The sequence below is a fragment of the Nycticebus coucang genome, chromosome 4 (assembly GCF_027406575.1).
Source record: "Nycticebus coucang isolate mNycCou1 chromosome 4, mNycCou1.pri, whole genome shotgun sequence".
Classification (NCBI taxonomy): Eukaryota; Metazoa; Chordata; class Mammalia; order Primates; family Lorisidae; genus Nycticebus; species Nycticebus coucang.
The window spans coordinates 61,193,376-61,210,002 of NC_069783.1; the positions used below are offsets into that span (position 1 = coordinate 61,193,376).

At 36.9% G+C, this 16,627-nt stretch overlaps 1 protein-coding gene across 4 annotated transcripts in view; it reads left to right on the forward strand.

Moving 5' to 3' along the window:
- Positions 1-16,627, forward strand: part of EHBP1 (EH domain binding protein 1) — a 412,692-nt gene that overhangs the window by 48,233 nt on the left and 347,832 nt on the right. For all 4 annotated transcript variants that reach the window (XM_053587096.1, XM_053587100.1, XM_053587098.1 and 1 more), the window contains exons 3-4: positions 5,927-5,984; positions 13,404-13,499. In XM_053587096.1, coding sequence (XP_053443071.1) covers positions 5,927-5,984; positions 13,404-13,499 — 154 coding nt within the window. The remainder of the gene's footprint in view (positions 1-5,926; positions 5,985-13,403; positions 13,500-16,627) is intronic.

Here is a 16,627-nt window from a genome sequence, read left to right on the forward strand (position 1 = left end):
ATAGTATATATAGTATATATACTATATAACTAGCTATACCTAGTTACTAAACTGAGGTGGTGGGATGGAAATGTTAAATACATGATTGTTGAAATTCTCTTTCTGAAATGTGGCCTCTAGTAGGTTCTCTTGACTTTTTTGATAGAAAGTAATGTAAGTATAGGTTCTTTGGTGGTTGGAGAAAATTTTTGGAATTTCTATGTCCTTTGTTTTTTGGGAGTACAGAAGTAAATATTTAATGTTAGTGTAGCACAAATGCTTAAAATATTAATTGTGATCAGCCAATTGTATGGTTATTACTCTCAGTAGAAGGGTACCAATAACACACAGCACAGTTCTTTATTTTAGAACAGTCTTTCTCATTTTCCTCCTGATAATGTCAAGGTGGGCTGATTTCTAGTGAAGATATTTAAAATGTGAATATGACTTAGAATCACAAAGTTTAGCTATATTTGGAGGCATCCTCAAATAAGTTATTTATGATCTATTTACATTCTTGGAACATCAGGCATACACAAGTTAGGAGAACACCCATCCTACTTTTTTTTATGCTAAAAAGTTTTTCTTTTCTGAAACAGTGACATGAGTTGAGGGGCAGGAGGGTGAGAGAGTTAGAGGAGGCAATATAGTTCAGCTGGCACTAGCAGGATTTTGGGGAGGGAAGACACCTTCATTGCCATCACACCTAATACCTCACTAGTGCTTCTCAAATCAGGAGGTGTGGGGATTGCTTACCCCTCTTTCTATTAAAAGATGGTTCTCAGTTTTGGCTGCACATTGGAATCACCTGTGGAATTTTAAAAACTGCACAGATCCATTAAATTAGATTCTCCAGGGCTGGAACCTAGGTATCAGTGCTTTTTAAAAGCTTCCCAAGTGGTTTTAATGTGCAGTCAAGATGAAGATCCCTGCAGAGTTTGATAAGCTGCAAGGAGGATGTTTTTTGTAAGTACTGGCATTAGTTGGACCTCATCAATTATTATTAACCAATTATGAGTGCATGGAGGAAACAAACATAAGGTTCATTCAACAGCACATACTCATACTCAACTTTGTACCAGATTCTTATTAACTGCTAGATTACAGAGATAAATAAGATATGATTGATAAAGTAGTGTCACTTTTATCAACCATAAAGGACAGGAGATAGAAATAGTAAATAATTATTATACAATAGAAGGTAAAAAAGATGTGCCAAGGATATTATTGGGAACACAGTAGGAACAATTAACTCTGCTTGAGGTTTGGGATGTGGGATGGGGGGAGAGGGAGAGAGATGCAAATGATAAATGGTGAAAGTTTCACAGAGAAAGTGATAATTTAACAGTTTGCCATGTAGGAAAGAAGGAGGAAAAGGAAGTTTTACAAAAAGGTTCTAACATACAAAGATGTGAAGTAATTGAAGGAATAAACAGAGTGTACTGAACAAACTATGAAAATTGTAATAATATATGCCAGTAACAAAAGATAAAATCAAGTCACATTTGACTTCTCCAATTACAAGAGGTGCTCAAAGAAGTTACCATCAGCAGACTATGGTGAACTACTGCTTGAGCAACACTGACAAAGGATTTTGTTGCTAGCTAGGCCTCCCAGATCTTCCCTTGTGCACATCACACACAGTACCATGCATCTCAAACTTACTACAAGGTTCTGTTGCATGCTCACACCTCCATTGTCGTATTTCCACAATGTTCTTGAATTTCTTTCTTTCTTTCTTTTCTTTAGAGACAGAGCCTCACTTTGTTGCCCTTGGTAGAGTGCTGGGGCATCACAGCTCACAGCAACCTCTAGCTGGGCTTAGGCAATTCTCTTGCCTCAGCCTCCTGAGTTGCTGGGACTACAGGCGCCTGCCACAATGCCTGACTATTTTTTGTTGCAGTTTGGCCAGGGACGGATTCGAACCCACCACTCTTGGTATATGGGGCCGGTGCCCTACTCACTGAGCCACAGGTCCCACCCAGTGTTCTTGAATTTCAACTACCACTTTAAAATGGTCTTGCGCTCCTTAAACTACAACTGTGTTTCTGCCATTTTCTTTGACTGTCCTACTTGTCACATGGTAACACTAACGTTCATTTGATGCCATCTTTTGAGTGAATGTCATACGACACATTGCTACTGTATTTCAATTTAACTTAGAAAAGTAATGCATAGATAACATCTCTTAAAATGTGTATGTGTCTTTTTGGCATCCTCGCCCATATATTCAGGGATTAGTTGAAGAGCAGCATGCCCATGAGATATTTGTAAGTTGTACAGGTAGAAAGGTAAAGCAGAGTCAGATGGATGAATGAAGTGCCTTATAAACTGTGTTAAGAAAATGGTGTCACAGGGTGAAAGGCACTTGATCATCTTAAAGATCAAAGCTGATCAGATATGAAGCAGGTGGGAGTGTTGGAGGTTATAGTAATCTGGACCACATAGACCTTGTTTAAAGATATTTAGGTCAAATAAACCTGTAAAATTAAACCTACAAGAGACAATTGGTGGTACCTTCAATATAAGAGCCCAGTATAGCATGATAAACAAGGAAAAGCTGTAACATTTGATAGCAGTTCTATAAAAAGTACTGTGGAAATACAATTTAAGAGAGGTCAAAGCATGGTGGCTCATAATCTCAGCATTCTGGCTGAGCTCAGGAGTTTGAGACTAGCCTGAACAAGATGAGACTCCCGTCTTTAAAAATAGCTCGGTGTTGTGGTGGGTGCCTGTAGTTTCAGCTACTTGGGAGGCTGAGGCAAGAGAATCGCCTAAGCCCAGGTGTTGGAGGTGGCTGTGAGCTCTGACACTATAGCATTCTTCCGAGGTGAGACTCTGTCTTAAAAAAAAAAAAAAAAATAGCCAGGTGTTAAGGTGGAGCCTATAGTCACAGCTACTTGGGAGCCAGAGGCAAGAGAATTGCTTGAGCCATTATGCTATGGCACTCTACCTATGGTGACAAAGTAAGACTCTGTCTCAAAAAACAACAACAACAACAACAACAAAAAATATATATATATAATTCAAGAGTTGAAATGGGGCTAGACATGTGGAGATGAGAACACAGCGAAGAAGTTGGTGTAGTGTTGGGGAACCAGACCCAAACTTCACAATTGTTCTTTCCCAGTGGTTGGCAGAGATGGGATAATAAAGGAAAATGAAAAGACAGACACCGATCTATAGTTTGAAGAACAGCCTGGGCCAAGAGATCTTTGCTCCTTATTGTGATCCTTTAGCAAAGACCAAAACTCTGGGCTCGCTGCATATTTATTTCATGCATCTTAGTAGGGGCAGGCCAAAATCTTTACGTCATAATTCTTGCTGAGCTTGCATTCCCCAATTAAACTATGGTTTAAACTAGCTACGTTTATTAGACTGATTTATCTTTTACTGTTATTGCTTTATGATCATAATACAAACAACATGAGACAGGGAACACAGTCCAGGTGCAGTATATCAAAGAAGACCCCAATTAGGCCATACACACAAATCACGGGAGCGGCAGTTAACATTCAAGAAGCCTTGTGCTCAACAGATTGAAGCTTCTGATCATACCCAGGTGACAGAAGAAAGGATGTATTTTTCTCCTATCTAGTCCTTAGCAACTCTTGTTCTTGTTAACGAGGTACAGACATTCTGCTTTCCCTAACTCCCCAAAAGCACTCTCTCTCCCTGAGAGGGCAGCCCTCATCCCAGCAAGCCTTGCCTGCTCAGTGACCTCTGCAGCAGAGTTGCACTGGGGAAAGTGTAAAGTTTCAGCAGGACAGTTTAAGTTTTAAAGAGGCAAGGCTTTCCGAAGTGCATTTTGCACCAAGCTTAGGGTTCCTCTGATCCACTTTTCTCCCGTCTCTGTTTCCTTTTGCCCATCATCTGCACTCATTTTCTTAATTCAGTTCCTAACCTACTTACAACTAATAATTGAGTATTGGTTTTAAGCTTATTAAATCATTATTACTAACAATGCAAGCACATCAATATATATGACTCTTCCCTTAAGTACTCCCACATGCACCCACAGTGTAGTCATCTAGGTAAAATACTCCAGCAAGCCATCAATGCTTTCGAACAAATAGTTTACACTTGTTGGCAAGTTCCTCTCTTGTTAAAGCTGTCATCATTGATCATTCCATCTTCCCAACTCCATCTATGACAGACCCTGTTTCCCCAAAAATAAGACATCCTCTGAAAATAAGACCTACTTACAGGAGAGATAAGACGTCCCCTGAAAATAAGAGCTAGCACATCTTTGGGAGCACACCTTAAAATAAGACACTGTCTTATTTTCGGGGAAACAGGGTAGTCATATGGCTCTTTATCCTATCATTTTCCTACTGGGGTAGTCTACTTTTCTATATTGAACCAGGTGTTTTTGTTTTTCAGGTTTTGTTTGTTTTTCCATTGGCACAATTCTGTCTTTGGATAGCAGTGCAGGTTTGTAGGCAGATCATTGGGGGAGGACTTCAAGGCTGGTGGCCTTTTATGTGTGTATAAATGTGTATACATTTCATTTATTCTTGTTTCATTTAATAAATGAAAGAGCAAAGTCATCTGCTGAAAGTGAGGGATTCTGTGGTAAAATGAAGGGGACACAGACAGTGGTGGTCACCAAAATGAGTATAGTAGCATTCATTTCTTGATTAAGAAACTCTAAAGTTTTGAAAATTGTAAATGTAAATGTAAGGTTTTGTAAAAGTAAAATGACTGATAATCATAGCCTTAGTGTGCAAAACAGAACTTAGTTGTATTATCTAAAATCGTATTGTTTTTGTTTGTCTTTATATTAGTGGAAGATAAAAATAAAGAAGAGAGGTTTTAGAGGTAGAAGACCTGTATTTTAGTCTTGGTTTTGCCAGAGCTTTTGATTTTAAAGTTATTTAATTTCTCAGTTCTTCAAGTTTATAAACTAGGGATAATAATATGTGCCTTGCCTATTTTAAGTACTGTATATTGTTTTTATGAAGATAATTGAGATGATTATACTATGTTTTAAAAACCATAAGCATTATGCATAAGATAGAGATGTAAAGTAATGTAACTCATAGTTTGAAATTATTTTGGAAGTGCTCCCTTTATGCTTGTTTTCTCCAAATTAAATGGGATAATGTGCTAGATGTAGTGGCTCACGCCTGTAATCCTAGCTAGTACTCTGGGAGGCTGAGGTGGGCAGATTGCTTGAGCTCAGGAGTTCAAGAACAGCCTGAGCAAGAGCAAAACCTGGTCTCTACTAAAAATAGAAAAAATTAGCTAGGCGTTGTAACAGCTGGTGCCTGTAGTCCCAGCTACTTGGGAAAAGCTGAGGCAGGTAGATAGCTTGAGCTCAGGAATTCAAGAACAGCTCTGAGTAAGAGCAAGACCTTGTTTCTACTAAAAAACAGAAAAAATTAGTCTAGATGTTGTGGCGAGCATCTGTGGTCCCAGCTACTTGGGAGGTTGGTGGAGGAAGATTGTTTGAACCCAGGAGTTTGAGGTTGCTGTGAGCTAGGCTGGGCAACAAAATGAAAAAGTCTCCAAAAAGGGTGTGTGTGTGTGTAGAAGTGTGAAGATTTGTGTGTGCTTTTTTTCTTTTTAAAATAGTAACTTGGGCAGCACCTCTGGCTCAAAGGAGTAGGGCGCTGGCCCCATGTGCTGGGGGATGGTGGGTTCAAACCCAGCCCTGGCCAAAGACTGCAAAAAAATAAAGTAAAATAGTAACTAATCCTAAATATTTTATTTTACTTGGTATGTCCCAATGAATTAACTTACTAAGGTATTTTTAGAAAAACGTGAAGATGAAATATTAGTTATATAAACTAGAATACATCTATATTCAACATCTTAATTGTAATAATAACTACTCTGTTATCTAAAGCAGATGACATTTTTGTCCTTTTAAAGGCACTGAAACTAACCTTTATTAACTTGGTTTAAGGTAAATTATATTAAATTTCTTTTTCCTATTTGTCAGGCAACCAGATAAACTGGTGGTAGTTTGGACAAGAAGAAGCCGGAGGAAGTCTTCTAAGGTTAGTGTTTCTTCTGAATTTTTTTGCCCAAATGCTGAATTCAACTTTTAATCAAATTAATAAGCTGCTCTGGTTTGAGTATAAAACATTTTAAAATATTACTTCATATATATGTATATTACATATATTTTTTCCCCCTGATTATCTACTGAAAGTGGATTGGTCAGATGCTGTCATTTTAAAAAAAATATTATTCTTAAAATGGGAGTCATATGCCTGAGTTTTGATATTGGATTTGATAGCAGCTGTGGTTTGAATGGGTTCCTCACCCCCCTTTTCAAAAATCAGGTGCTTCCAATGTGATAATATTAGAAGGTGAGGTCTTTACAATGTTGAATTCTTATTAAAAATTTGAAAATTCTTTTCTACTCCTGACAAAACTGTCAGTATAAAAAGAAAGAAAAATCTTAGGAAAACCCTATTTTTCTTCTGTAATGTAACAATGGATTCAGATAATTCATTACTCCTTGCAAGTTGTACTCTAACTTCTTGGAATCTGAATAAATCTTGGGTATAGTTTTATAAGTGTCACCTGTTTAATCATTACATTTTAACAATATAGTACAGAGAAGTTAAATAATTATCATGTTGCTCAAGGTTACTGTCTTAGTTCATTTCTTTTGCTATGACAATCTATTTCAGACTGAGTAATTTAAAAGAACAGAAATTTGTTTTCTTATAGTTCTGGAGGCTGGGAAGTCCAAGGTCAAGGTGCCAGCATTTGGAGTTTTTACTTTTAACTATGTTTTGGTGTTTGAACTACACAGTAATCTGTTTTTTTTTTTTTTTAATCTGTATGCTTTCTATTTATCCTTACCCAGAACTTCAGAATGGCCACTGGATAAGTCAACTTACTGCCTGATTAGATAGTGAAATAATAAGGCATGTTGCCTTATTTAACGTTTAGTTCTCAGCTGGGCGCGGTGGTGCCCACCTGTAATCATAGCACTCTGGGGGGGTCAAGAGGGCGGATTGCCTGAGCTCAGGAGTTTGATGAGACCAGCCTGAGAAGAGTAAGACACTGCCTCTACTGAAAATAGAAAAACTAGCCAGGCTTTGTGGTGGGTGCCTATAACCTCAGCTACTCCGGAGGCTGAGGCAAAAGAATTGCTTAAGTCTAAGTTTGAGGTTGCTGTGAGGTATGATTTCAGGGCACTCTACTCAGGGCAACAGAGTTAGACTCTGTTTCAAACAACAACAACAAAAAAACTATAAAGTTTAGTTCTTAGTTTATTGTCCACTTTCTTGGGTACATGTCTGTTTTTATAGCTAAACATGCAAGGAGCTCATTTAGGAATCAGTTTTGTTACAGAAAATAATTACCATGGAAAATTAACACAACATGCAAATTTCCTACCTCTTCTCTTCAAGCCTTGGCATAACAAAGATTTTGTCAGGCTGCATTTGGTTTGTGTATGCTTAAATAAATTATTTATGTGACAGTAGAAATATGTGACAATAGAAAGCAGGGCAATTACGATAGACAGATAGACCAGAATAATTATGGCAGAGTAGTCCTGTTGCCTTAAATCCTGTTTCTAACTAGAAATTTAAACTCACAGAGAGATAGAATTGCAAAAGGAAACCATAGCTTTAAAATTCTCACCAGTTTTTTGAAGGCATTACCACCTTTACTTCCTTGCTTCCAGCTGCAAGCTTTACCTAACAGTGGTGATGCTATCAATTCTAAGATGATTTTATATATGACATCTAAAACATATGGGTATATACAATTTTAAAAATTGAAAATTTTCAGTGTAACAACTATATGGCAATTGTAAACGTCCAGTGAAATATTTTCATTTTGCAAGAGTCAGAAATGACAAGTGAGTGCTTGCTTTGTATTTAGTTTTATACTACATATACATCTTTTAGGTAAGGTATGACATGAAATAATTAGAAAATGAGGCATTTTATACTCAAGTGCCCAGACACAGGATGTTGTCTTTTTCCTGGGTCTGCCTTTGGCAGATGTTGAAGGATCTTTGATGAGATTTTAAAAAGTGAGAAAAACTGTATAAGATAACTCGGATAATGTCTCCTAATTCCTTCTACCATTATCTGTCTAGGATGCTGGCAAGTGGTTAAATAATTTGCTAAGGAGCTAAACAGCTGTACATGTGCTCCTGTGCCTATTATTTTCTAGGAAAATCCTTTTTATTACCCTGAAACTGATCAAGGGCCTCATATTGCTGAGGTTTGATGGTATGATGTTTTCTTTTTCTTAGAGACAGAGTCTCACTTTGTTGCCCTTGGTAGAGTGTTGTGGCATCATAGCTAATAGCAACCTCCAGCTTTTGGGCTTAAGCGGATTCTCTTGCCTCAGCCTCCCAAGTAGCTGGGATTATAGGTGCCTGCCACAACACCCGGCTAGTTTTTGTTGCAGTTTGGCCAGGGCAGGGTTTGAACCCACCACCCTTGGTATAAGGGGCCAATGCCCTACTCACCGAGCCACAGGTGCCGCACTGATGTGTATTTTTTTTTTTTTTTACTATCAACTTCTTAGGAACCTAAATTACTGCCTCCATGGATTAGTAGAGTTAGATGTTTATTACCATAACTGTTTTTAGCTACCTCTATTAGACTTTTCATTCTTTTTAGCTTCTTGAATTAGTACTGTTTGAAGTAAAAGTTGTAGCAAGTTCTTGGAATATAGAAACACCATTTTATTTTTCATGTTTGCTGCTTTGTACATCCTTAGTTTCCTTTTCAGTAAACTTTACTGGTTCTCTGTTTTCTGCTAGTGTAGTCATCCCTCAATATACTTGGGGGTTGGTTACAGGACACCTGTGTATACCCAAATCCACACATAATCAGGTCCACAGTTGGCCCTGCAGAACCTATGTTCAAGAAGTTGGCCCTCTGTTTACATTTGCATTCTCTGACACTGTATTTTCAATCTGCATTTGAAAAAGTCCACATATATAAGTGGACCTGCATAGTTCAAACCCATGTTATTGAAGGGTCAGCTGATATAATAATTGGCTAAAAGCTGGTGCTAACTGGATTCAGTGTCGGCTAGTTAGCTAGACTAATTGATATTGTTATATCCTTGAAGAAATATTGAAAGTCAGAGCTCTAATTTGGTTGGACCTTTTTTGCTGGGGAGAGAGATGCTGGATAGAATGATAATAAAGTAGGAATGTACTAGCACACCTGTATCTCCATTTATTAATATAAAAAAAGGTTTTAGTTTGCTAAGAAGATTGTATTTTTGTTTGTTTAGTAGTCTAATTACCATTCCCAAATATAAGACAGGATTGAAAGAGGTCAGTTAGAGGACCAGGCCTTAGTGTACCTGGGGAAATTATCTGAAACGACCATCTCCTAACTCTGCTTAGTTAGGACATCTCCACATTACCTACTTTTCTTACTTTTGATCTCTGTGTCATATCCAGAAATGTTAAGTCCTTAGGGATAGAAGTCTGTTTTCTTTCTTTTTTTTTTTTTGAAACAGAGTCTTATTTTGTCATTTTCGGTAGAGTGCCCTGGTGTTACAGCTCACAGCAACCTCTGACTCTTGGGCTCAAGTGATTCTCTTGCCAACTGGGACTATAGGTGCCTGTCACAATGCTGGGCTATTTTTAGAGATGAGGTCTCCCTCTGTTCAGGCTGGTCTTGAACCTATGAACTCAGGCAGTCTACCCACCTTGGCCTCCCAGAGGGCTAGGATTACAGGTGTGAGCCACCGCACCTGGCCAGAAGATGGTTTTCTTGACTACTGTGTGAATCTGGGATAGAGCTGGGTATGAGGTGTGTTGGGTGAAGAACTCTGAATCATGAAGAGTCTGGGTTTCACTGATTACTAGAATGGGTTCAAGCAAATCATTTACTCTTCGGTTGCTTCAGTTTCCTTATTAGGGTTTTGATTAGGTCTCCTAAGGATATCTTGCTGAAAGAGAATGAAAGAAATGGTTGATGGTTATTTTTCACTGCAAATTTTATAAATATTCTGTCTTTCCGGTTATGGCTAATAAGAAATGTTCAATTATAATAGCCTTTTTCTTATGTTTCTATTGTATGATGAAGCTACAAAAATATAATTGTGGGAAGCTTGAAAAGGCTAGGAAAAAATAGCTTGATTTACCATCACTACATATAAGAATTAGGTTTGTCATAAGTTTTCAGAATAAGTATGTAGAATTTTGATTAGAGATTAAAATAGGCAGAAATTTACTTTTCAAAATGGAAATTGTTTACTTTGTGGAGTTTTTCTTCTAGAGCTGTGAACAAGCATGGAAATAGGCTGGGAAGTGGAGGAATCTCCGGAGATGATGTTTTTTAATCAACAAAACTCATTTTTTTTCCTTTGGCTATAGTGTGCTATGTCTCTTGTGGTTAGTGTCTACATCCCTTTTCTGACCTGAGGTTAATAGTAAGGCACAATGTAGAGAAAATAGAGGGAAAGTTATTTACAATCTGTGAGTTGGATTTGGAATACACTGTTAAACCTATACCTTCTGCTGGCATTTTAACTAATATAATGTGATAAGATTTGCATGGAAATAAGTTTCTGTGATCTTGACCCCTTTTCAGTTCCATGGCCTGGGTTCATATTGAAGATCTGGATTTAAATTTGAAATCACTTACTTGCTATGTTATATTGGGCAAGTCTGTGCCTCAGTTTCCCTGTATATTAAATCTGTCCCTTGATATGCAATTGCATACATATACTCTAACTTCTTTCCTGTAACTATGGAAGAATGTGTGTGCTTCCATCCAGAAAAGGTCAGAATGTTTCATCGTGTACCATTAAGGACATTACTCTAGCAATTCTCCCTTTTCTCTCCTATCCTTAAATTTTCCTTCTCAATTGGATATTTCCCATCCACATAAAAATATTTTCTTCTTCTTAAAATTTCTCTTCTGGCACTATTTCCTGCACTAATACCAATCTTTTCTTTTATTCTCTTTTAGCAAAACCCTCAGAGTAGTTGAATGTATTTGTTCTTTTTATTTCATTTTTTTAAATTAATTATTTATTTATTTTATTTTTGAGACAGAGTCTCATTCTCTTGCCCTGGGGTTGAGTGCCGCTGCCATCATAGCTCATAGTAACTTAAACTCTTGGGCTCAATTAGTCCACTTGCCTTAGCCTCCTGAATAAATAGGACTAACTACAGGCACCTGCCACAATGCTCAGCTTTTTTTTTTTTTTTTTTTCTATTTTTAGTAGAGATGGAGTCTTGCTTTTGCTCAGGCTGGTCTCTAACTCTTAAGCTCAAGTAATCTGCCTACCTTGGCCTTCCAAAGGGTTAAGATTACAGGTGTGAGCCATGGCACCCAGTCCGTATCGGTTCTTTTTAATTTCTTCCCTATTATTCTTTCTAGAATCCATTCTAATCAGGACTTTGCTCTCTCATCACACTTCTCTTGTGTAGTTATCAATAGCTTTTTTTTTTTTAAAATCCAGTGGTCATTTTTCAGGCTGCATCCTATTTGACCTGTCGTTAACATTTGACTCTGTTGATTGCTCTCTTCTCCTTTGAACATTTTCTTCACTAGACTTCCAGGATATCTACTGTACTCTCCTGGCTTCTCCTCTACTTCAACTGATGTGCCTTTGCTGATTCTTCCTCATTTGCTTTAGTTGTTAATGTTGTACTCCATGACTAAGTCCTTGGAATGTTGTTACATTCTCTGTCTGTACTCCCTCGGGATAATCTCTACTCATAAACTTTGAGTGTTACTTGTGTGCTGATAATTCTGAAATTTATATCTTTAGATACTTATGTCCAGCTGCCTATTTGAATATCCGCACTTGAATGTCTAATAGGCAACTCATATTTAACATTTATAAAACTGAGCTCCTGAACTTTTTTTCTAAACCTATCCTTCTTGCACTTTTGCCTCCTACACATTATTAGCAATTCTTTCTTCTAGTTGCTCAAGGGCACGAGCCTTAGAATCAACCCTGACTACTTTCTTTGTCTCATACAACTAGCAAATCTTTATTGATTCTAGTGGAAATTGTACCAGGGATCTGACCAATTTGTACATGTACCACTTTTCTGACAACCCAGGCCAAATCACCATCTTCTCTTCCCTGGATTGTTTGTAGTACCTTAATTGGTCTCCTTATTTCCTTTCTTATGTCTGTAGCCTATTCTTGACATGTTAGCCAATGTGAGTTTGTGAAAACATAACTTAGGTTGTCAGTCCTCTGCTTAAAACCCTTCAGTGGCCTATTAAGACCTTATGTGATTGAGCCTTCCATTATTTCTCTTCTACTACTTTCCTTTTGACCACTCTGCTCCAGCCACATTGCTCTTGTTGTTATATAAAGGTCTCAGCACTTTTCCAGTCACTGTTTCTTCTCTCTAGAAAGTTCTTCTCATGTGTTTACATGTCTGATTCCTTTCTTCCTTACAGTCATCTCTCAAGTGTCATCTTCTCAATGAAGGTTTCTCTGACCACCCTATTGAAAAATATTACCTTTTCTTGTCCCCTCCCCCATTCTTCTTCTTTTTTCTTTTTCTTTATTCCCATGGCACTTACCTCCCCAAATATATGATACAGTTTACTTAATTATTTTGTCTCTTCTCACTATCCACCAAGGCAGATTGTTTTTCACTCCTCCAGTGCCTAGAACAGTGCTTGGCAGATAGTATCAATTGTGTGAATGAACGAGTAGAAAGTACCTCAGAGTTCTTATGCAGATTAAATGAGTTTACCATAAATGAGTTCTTAGAACACGAGCTGACACATAAAGTACTCCATAATGTTAGTTTTTATCATCATCTTCATAGCATCCATGTACAGTCCTGTAGCTTGCAGAGATGAAGACTTTGTTGAGGTATCTTGGTGTGTCATCTTTTATTAGCTCAACTTGGATTGAAAAAGCTGCAAAGGAAGAACTGTGATAGTGACATCCAAATTTTGGCAATGGGGATTCCTTAGGGAATGTTGATAATCTAGATTTACAAAAAAAAAAAAAAAATTACTATTAGAAGTAATACCTAAAATAACTGCTATGTTTTTTACTTGCCCCAATAAACATGATAGTTTAGTGGGAAATGAACTTAAATGTAAAGTACACAATTAGTTTCTTCTTTTAAGGAATGAATTTGCCTTAAAGTTGCTATTTGCAAAAATAATTTTTAAAATCTCTCCTAATAAAATTTTTATCTAATCAGAAATAGTAGCTTTTGGAAACATGAGACATCTAATTTTTGCATCTTATTTTTTACGTGTGTAAGAGGTTGAAGGTTTATTTACAGATAGTAATCTGTACCTATCATGTGACATAACTGTCATGCCCTAAGCTTGATGCTTGAAATGCTTTATTTGACTAATCATTTTTATTTTAGGGAGATTGCAGATCTAATGGATAGTTAAATAGTGTCAATATACTATTGTAAATTATTAACATTGCATTTCCTATCCTTCACATTGAAGCTATCATTTTTATTCTGGTAGGCACATAGCTGGCAACCTGGAATAAAAAATCCATACCGTGGTGTTGTTGTATGGCCTGTTCCTGAAAACATTGAAATCACTGTAACACTTTTTAAGGTAAGTTCCATTTTTACAGATGATAGAATTTATCATCTAATCATGGCTTTAAATGACCAGATATTTCAGTGTTCAGTGTTCTGTACATTTGTGTCTGATCTTGTACCTAATATGGTTACTTTTAGGGAGCAATAGTTCATAACAAAAGCAAAGGCATCACAGTATTTTGTAGTCTGTAAAGTCATCAGGATTCCCTGGTAATTTGGGGATCCTTCTGAACTTGTTTACAAATAAGATCAGTTAAGATAACTACTTTTATCACTTCTTATGTTATACCCAGAGCACAGGAAACTTAAAGTGCCTTTACAGTGGAAAACTGAGGTTTGTAGAATTCTTGGTCCTGACCCAGCCTTCTTTGATTGACAACAATATGCTTTAAAATTAGTATCTGATAGGTACTTTATTGATGTTAATATGATATATTTTTAATTGATATTAATAAATGATGTAGTTTAAAAGCAAAATACTGTTTAAAAGTCAAAGTGCATATTTAAAACATAGCTGTTAATATACCTTCCTGCCTGTTTTATATTTGTCTTTTCTTGAAAAATGTTCCATATTTCTTGAAACATTATAAAATAGTCTTTACATATGGTAATTAAACACTGGATTATTTACTTTCGTAACCAACTCTTTACCTCCTCCAAAAAAAAAAAAAAAAATGGTGGTGACAAGTATGTCCCAGTTTTAGGCTTTTGGAAGGTGATGGAATTAGAAAATAAATACTTTATTTCTTTGACTCATTCAAATTGTGTTGAAGATACTTCTACAGAAGGATAGGAGGAGGGCAGTTTATTAAGCATATAATTTAATAACAGAATGTTTGTGAAAATCCACTAAATATTTTAGTACATGAAATTAAAGTAGAACAAAATGATACGGCTTAACATGTATAACATTATTTGATTATGCTTGTCATGTATACATCATACTTGATTTGCTCACAGTGAAGTAAGGGATGAGATGATAGCTACTGTTCCTTTTTTTTTTTTGAGACAGAGTCTTAAGCTGTAGCCCTGGGTAGAGTGCTGTGGCATCATAGCTCACAGCAATCTCTAACTCAGGCTCAAGTGATCCTCTCCTCAGTCTTTCTATTTTTAGTAGAGATGGGGGGTCTCGTTTTTGCTCAGGCTGGTCTCGAACTCTTGAGCTCAAGCAATCCACCTACCTCAGCCTCCGAGAGTGCTAGGATTACAGGTTTGAGCCACCGTGCCCAGCCACTGCTGTTCCTTTTTTTCAGGATAGTCAGAATTAACCTATTGCCCTTCAACCAGCTGTCATAAAAGCCAGTTATTAAACCCCTCTTCTCCATGTTTCTCCTGCCAAAATTATACATTAACTTTGGTAGTTAAAAGCAATATCTTTGGTGTCAGGTGAATCTTTATATGCATTAGTTTATTTAATTCTCGTAGCAAGTCTAAGTTTCTATAATGATTGTCATTTTACTGATAAGGAAACTGAGACTAGAGAGGAAAGTAACTTGTTCAAATACACTGTGATTTAGTCCTATACATTCTTCTACCCTATACTGTGCCTACTCTCTAGGCAGTTGTGAATATTGATTACAACAGTAAGATCACTAACAGTGCTTGAAGAAGACTTTAAGTAATCTCTTGGGTATTTTGCTTCAGTCTATTCAAATTGGTAAAGCATATGAATGGACATAGTTATATAACTTTAAAAAGAATGATGATAGAGAACAAGGGGTTAGAATACTGCTGATAAACAGCTGAAAGCCAGGTGTTTGGGAAAAGGAAATGCACCAACTGAGTGATTCTGAGTTAAAAGTGGCTGTCAAAATGTTTTGCTTGGAGGATTAGGAGATAACTGTAGTTTTCAAGTACTGATGAGAATGTTCAGCATATCCTTATCACTGAACTTTTGTGACTTTGAGTGTTAGTACGTAGGGACAAAACCAAATATTCCTTCCTTTCCGGTCTGCTATATTAAACATTTCTGCTCATTTGTGCTATTGAGGCAACCTTGTGACCATTTTCAATATTTAAATGAGTATTTTTTACTGATAGCTTTTATCTTCATGACTCCTCCATGCCCCCAAAATTCTTATATAAAAGCAGAGAAGTAAAACAGAACAAAATGAAACAACTTTTTATTCTTTCTTGGTAGTTTTTTTTTTTTTTTATTGTTGGGGATTCATTGAGGGTACAATAAGCCAGGTTACACTGATTGCAATTGTTAGGTAAAGTCCCTCTTGCAGTCATGTCTTGCCCCCATTAAGTGTGACACACACCAAGGCCCCACCCCCCTCCCTCCGTCCCTCTTTCTGCTTTCCCCCCCATAACCTTAATTGTCATTAATTGTCCTCATATCAAAATTGAGTACATAGGATTCATGCTTCTCCATTCTCTGATGCTTTACTAAGAATAATGTCTTCCACTTCCATCCAAGTTAATAAGAAGGATGTAAAGTCTCCATTTTTTTTAATGGCTGAATAGTATTCCATGGTATACATATACCACAGCTTGTTAATCCATTCCTGGGTTGGGGGCATTTAGGCTGTTTCCACATTTTGGCGATTGTAAATTGAGCTGCAATAAACAGTCTAGTACAAGTGTCCTTATGATAGAAGGATTTTTTTCCTTCTGGGTAGATGGCCGGTAATGGGATTGCAGGATCAAATGGGAGGTCTAACTTGAGTGCTTTGAGGTTTCTCCATACTTTCTTCCAAAAAGGTTGTACTAGTTTGCAATCCCACCAGCAGTGTAAAAGTGTTCCACGCCAGCATCTGCAGTTTTGAGATTTTGAGATGTGGGCCATTCTCACTGGGGTTAGATGATATCTCAGGGTTGTTTTGATTTGCATTTCTCTAATATATAGAGATGATGAACATTTTCTCATGTGTTTGTTAGCCATTCGTCTGTCATCTTTAGAGAAGGTTCTCTTCATGTCTCTTACGGATTGATATATGGGATTGTTGGCTTTTTTGATGTGGATTAATTTGCGTTCTCTATAGATCCTAGTTATCAAGCTTTTGTCTGATTGAAAATATGCAAATATCCTTTCCCATTGTGTAGGTTGTCTCTTTGCTTTGGTTATTGTCTCCTTAGCTGTACAGAAGCTTTTCAGTTTAATGAAGTCCCATTTGTTTATTTTTGTTGTTGTTGCAA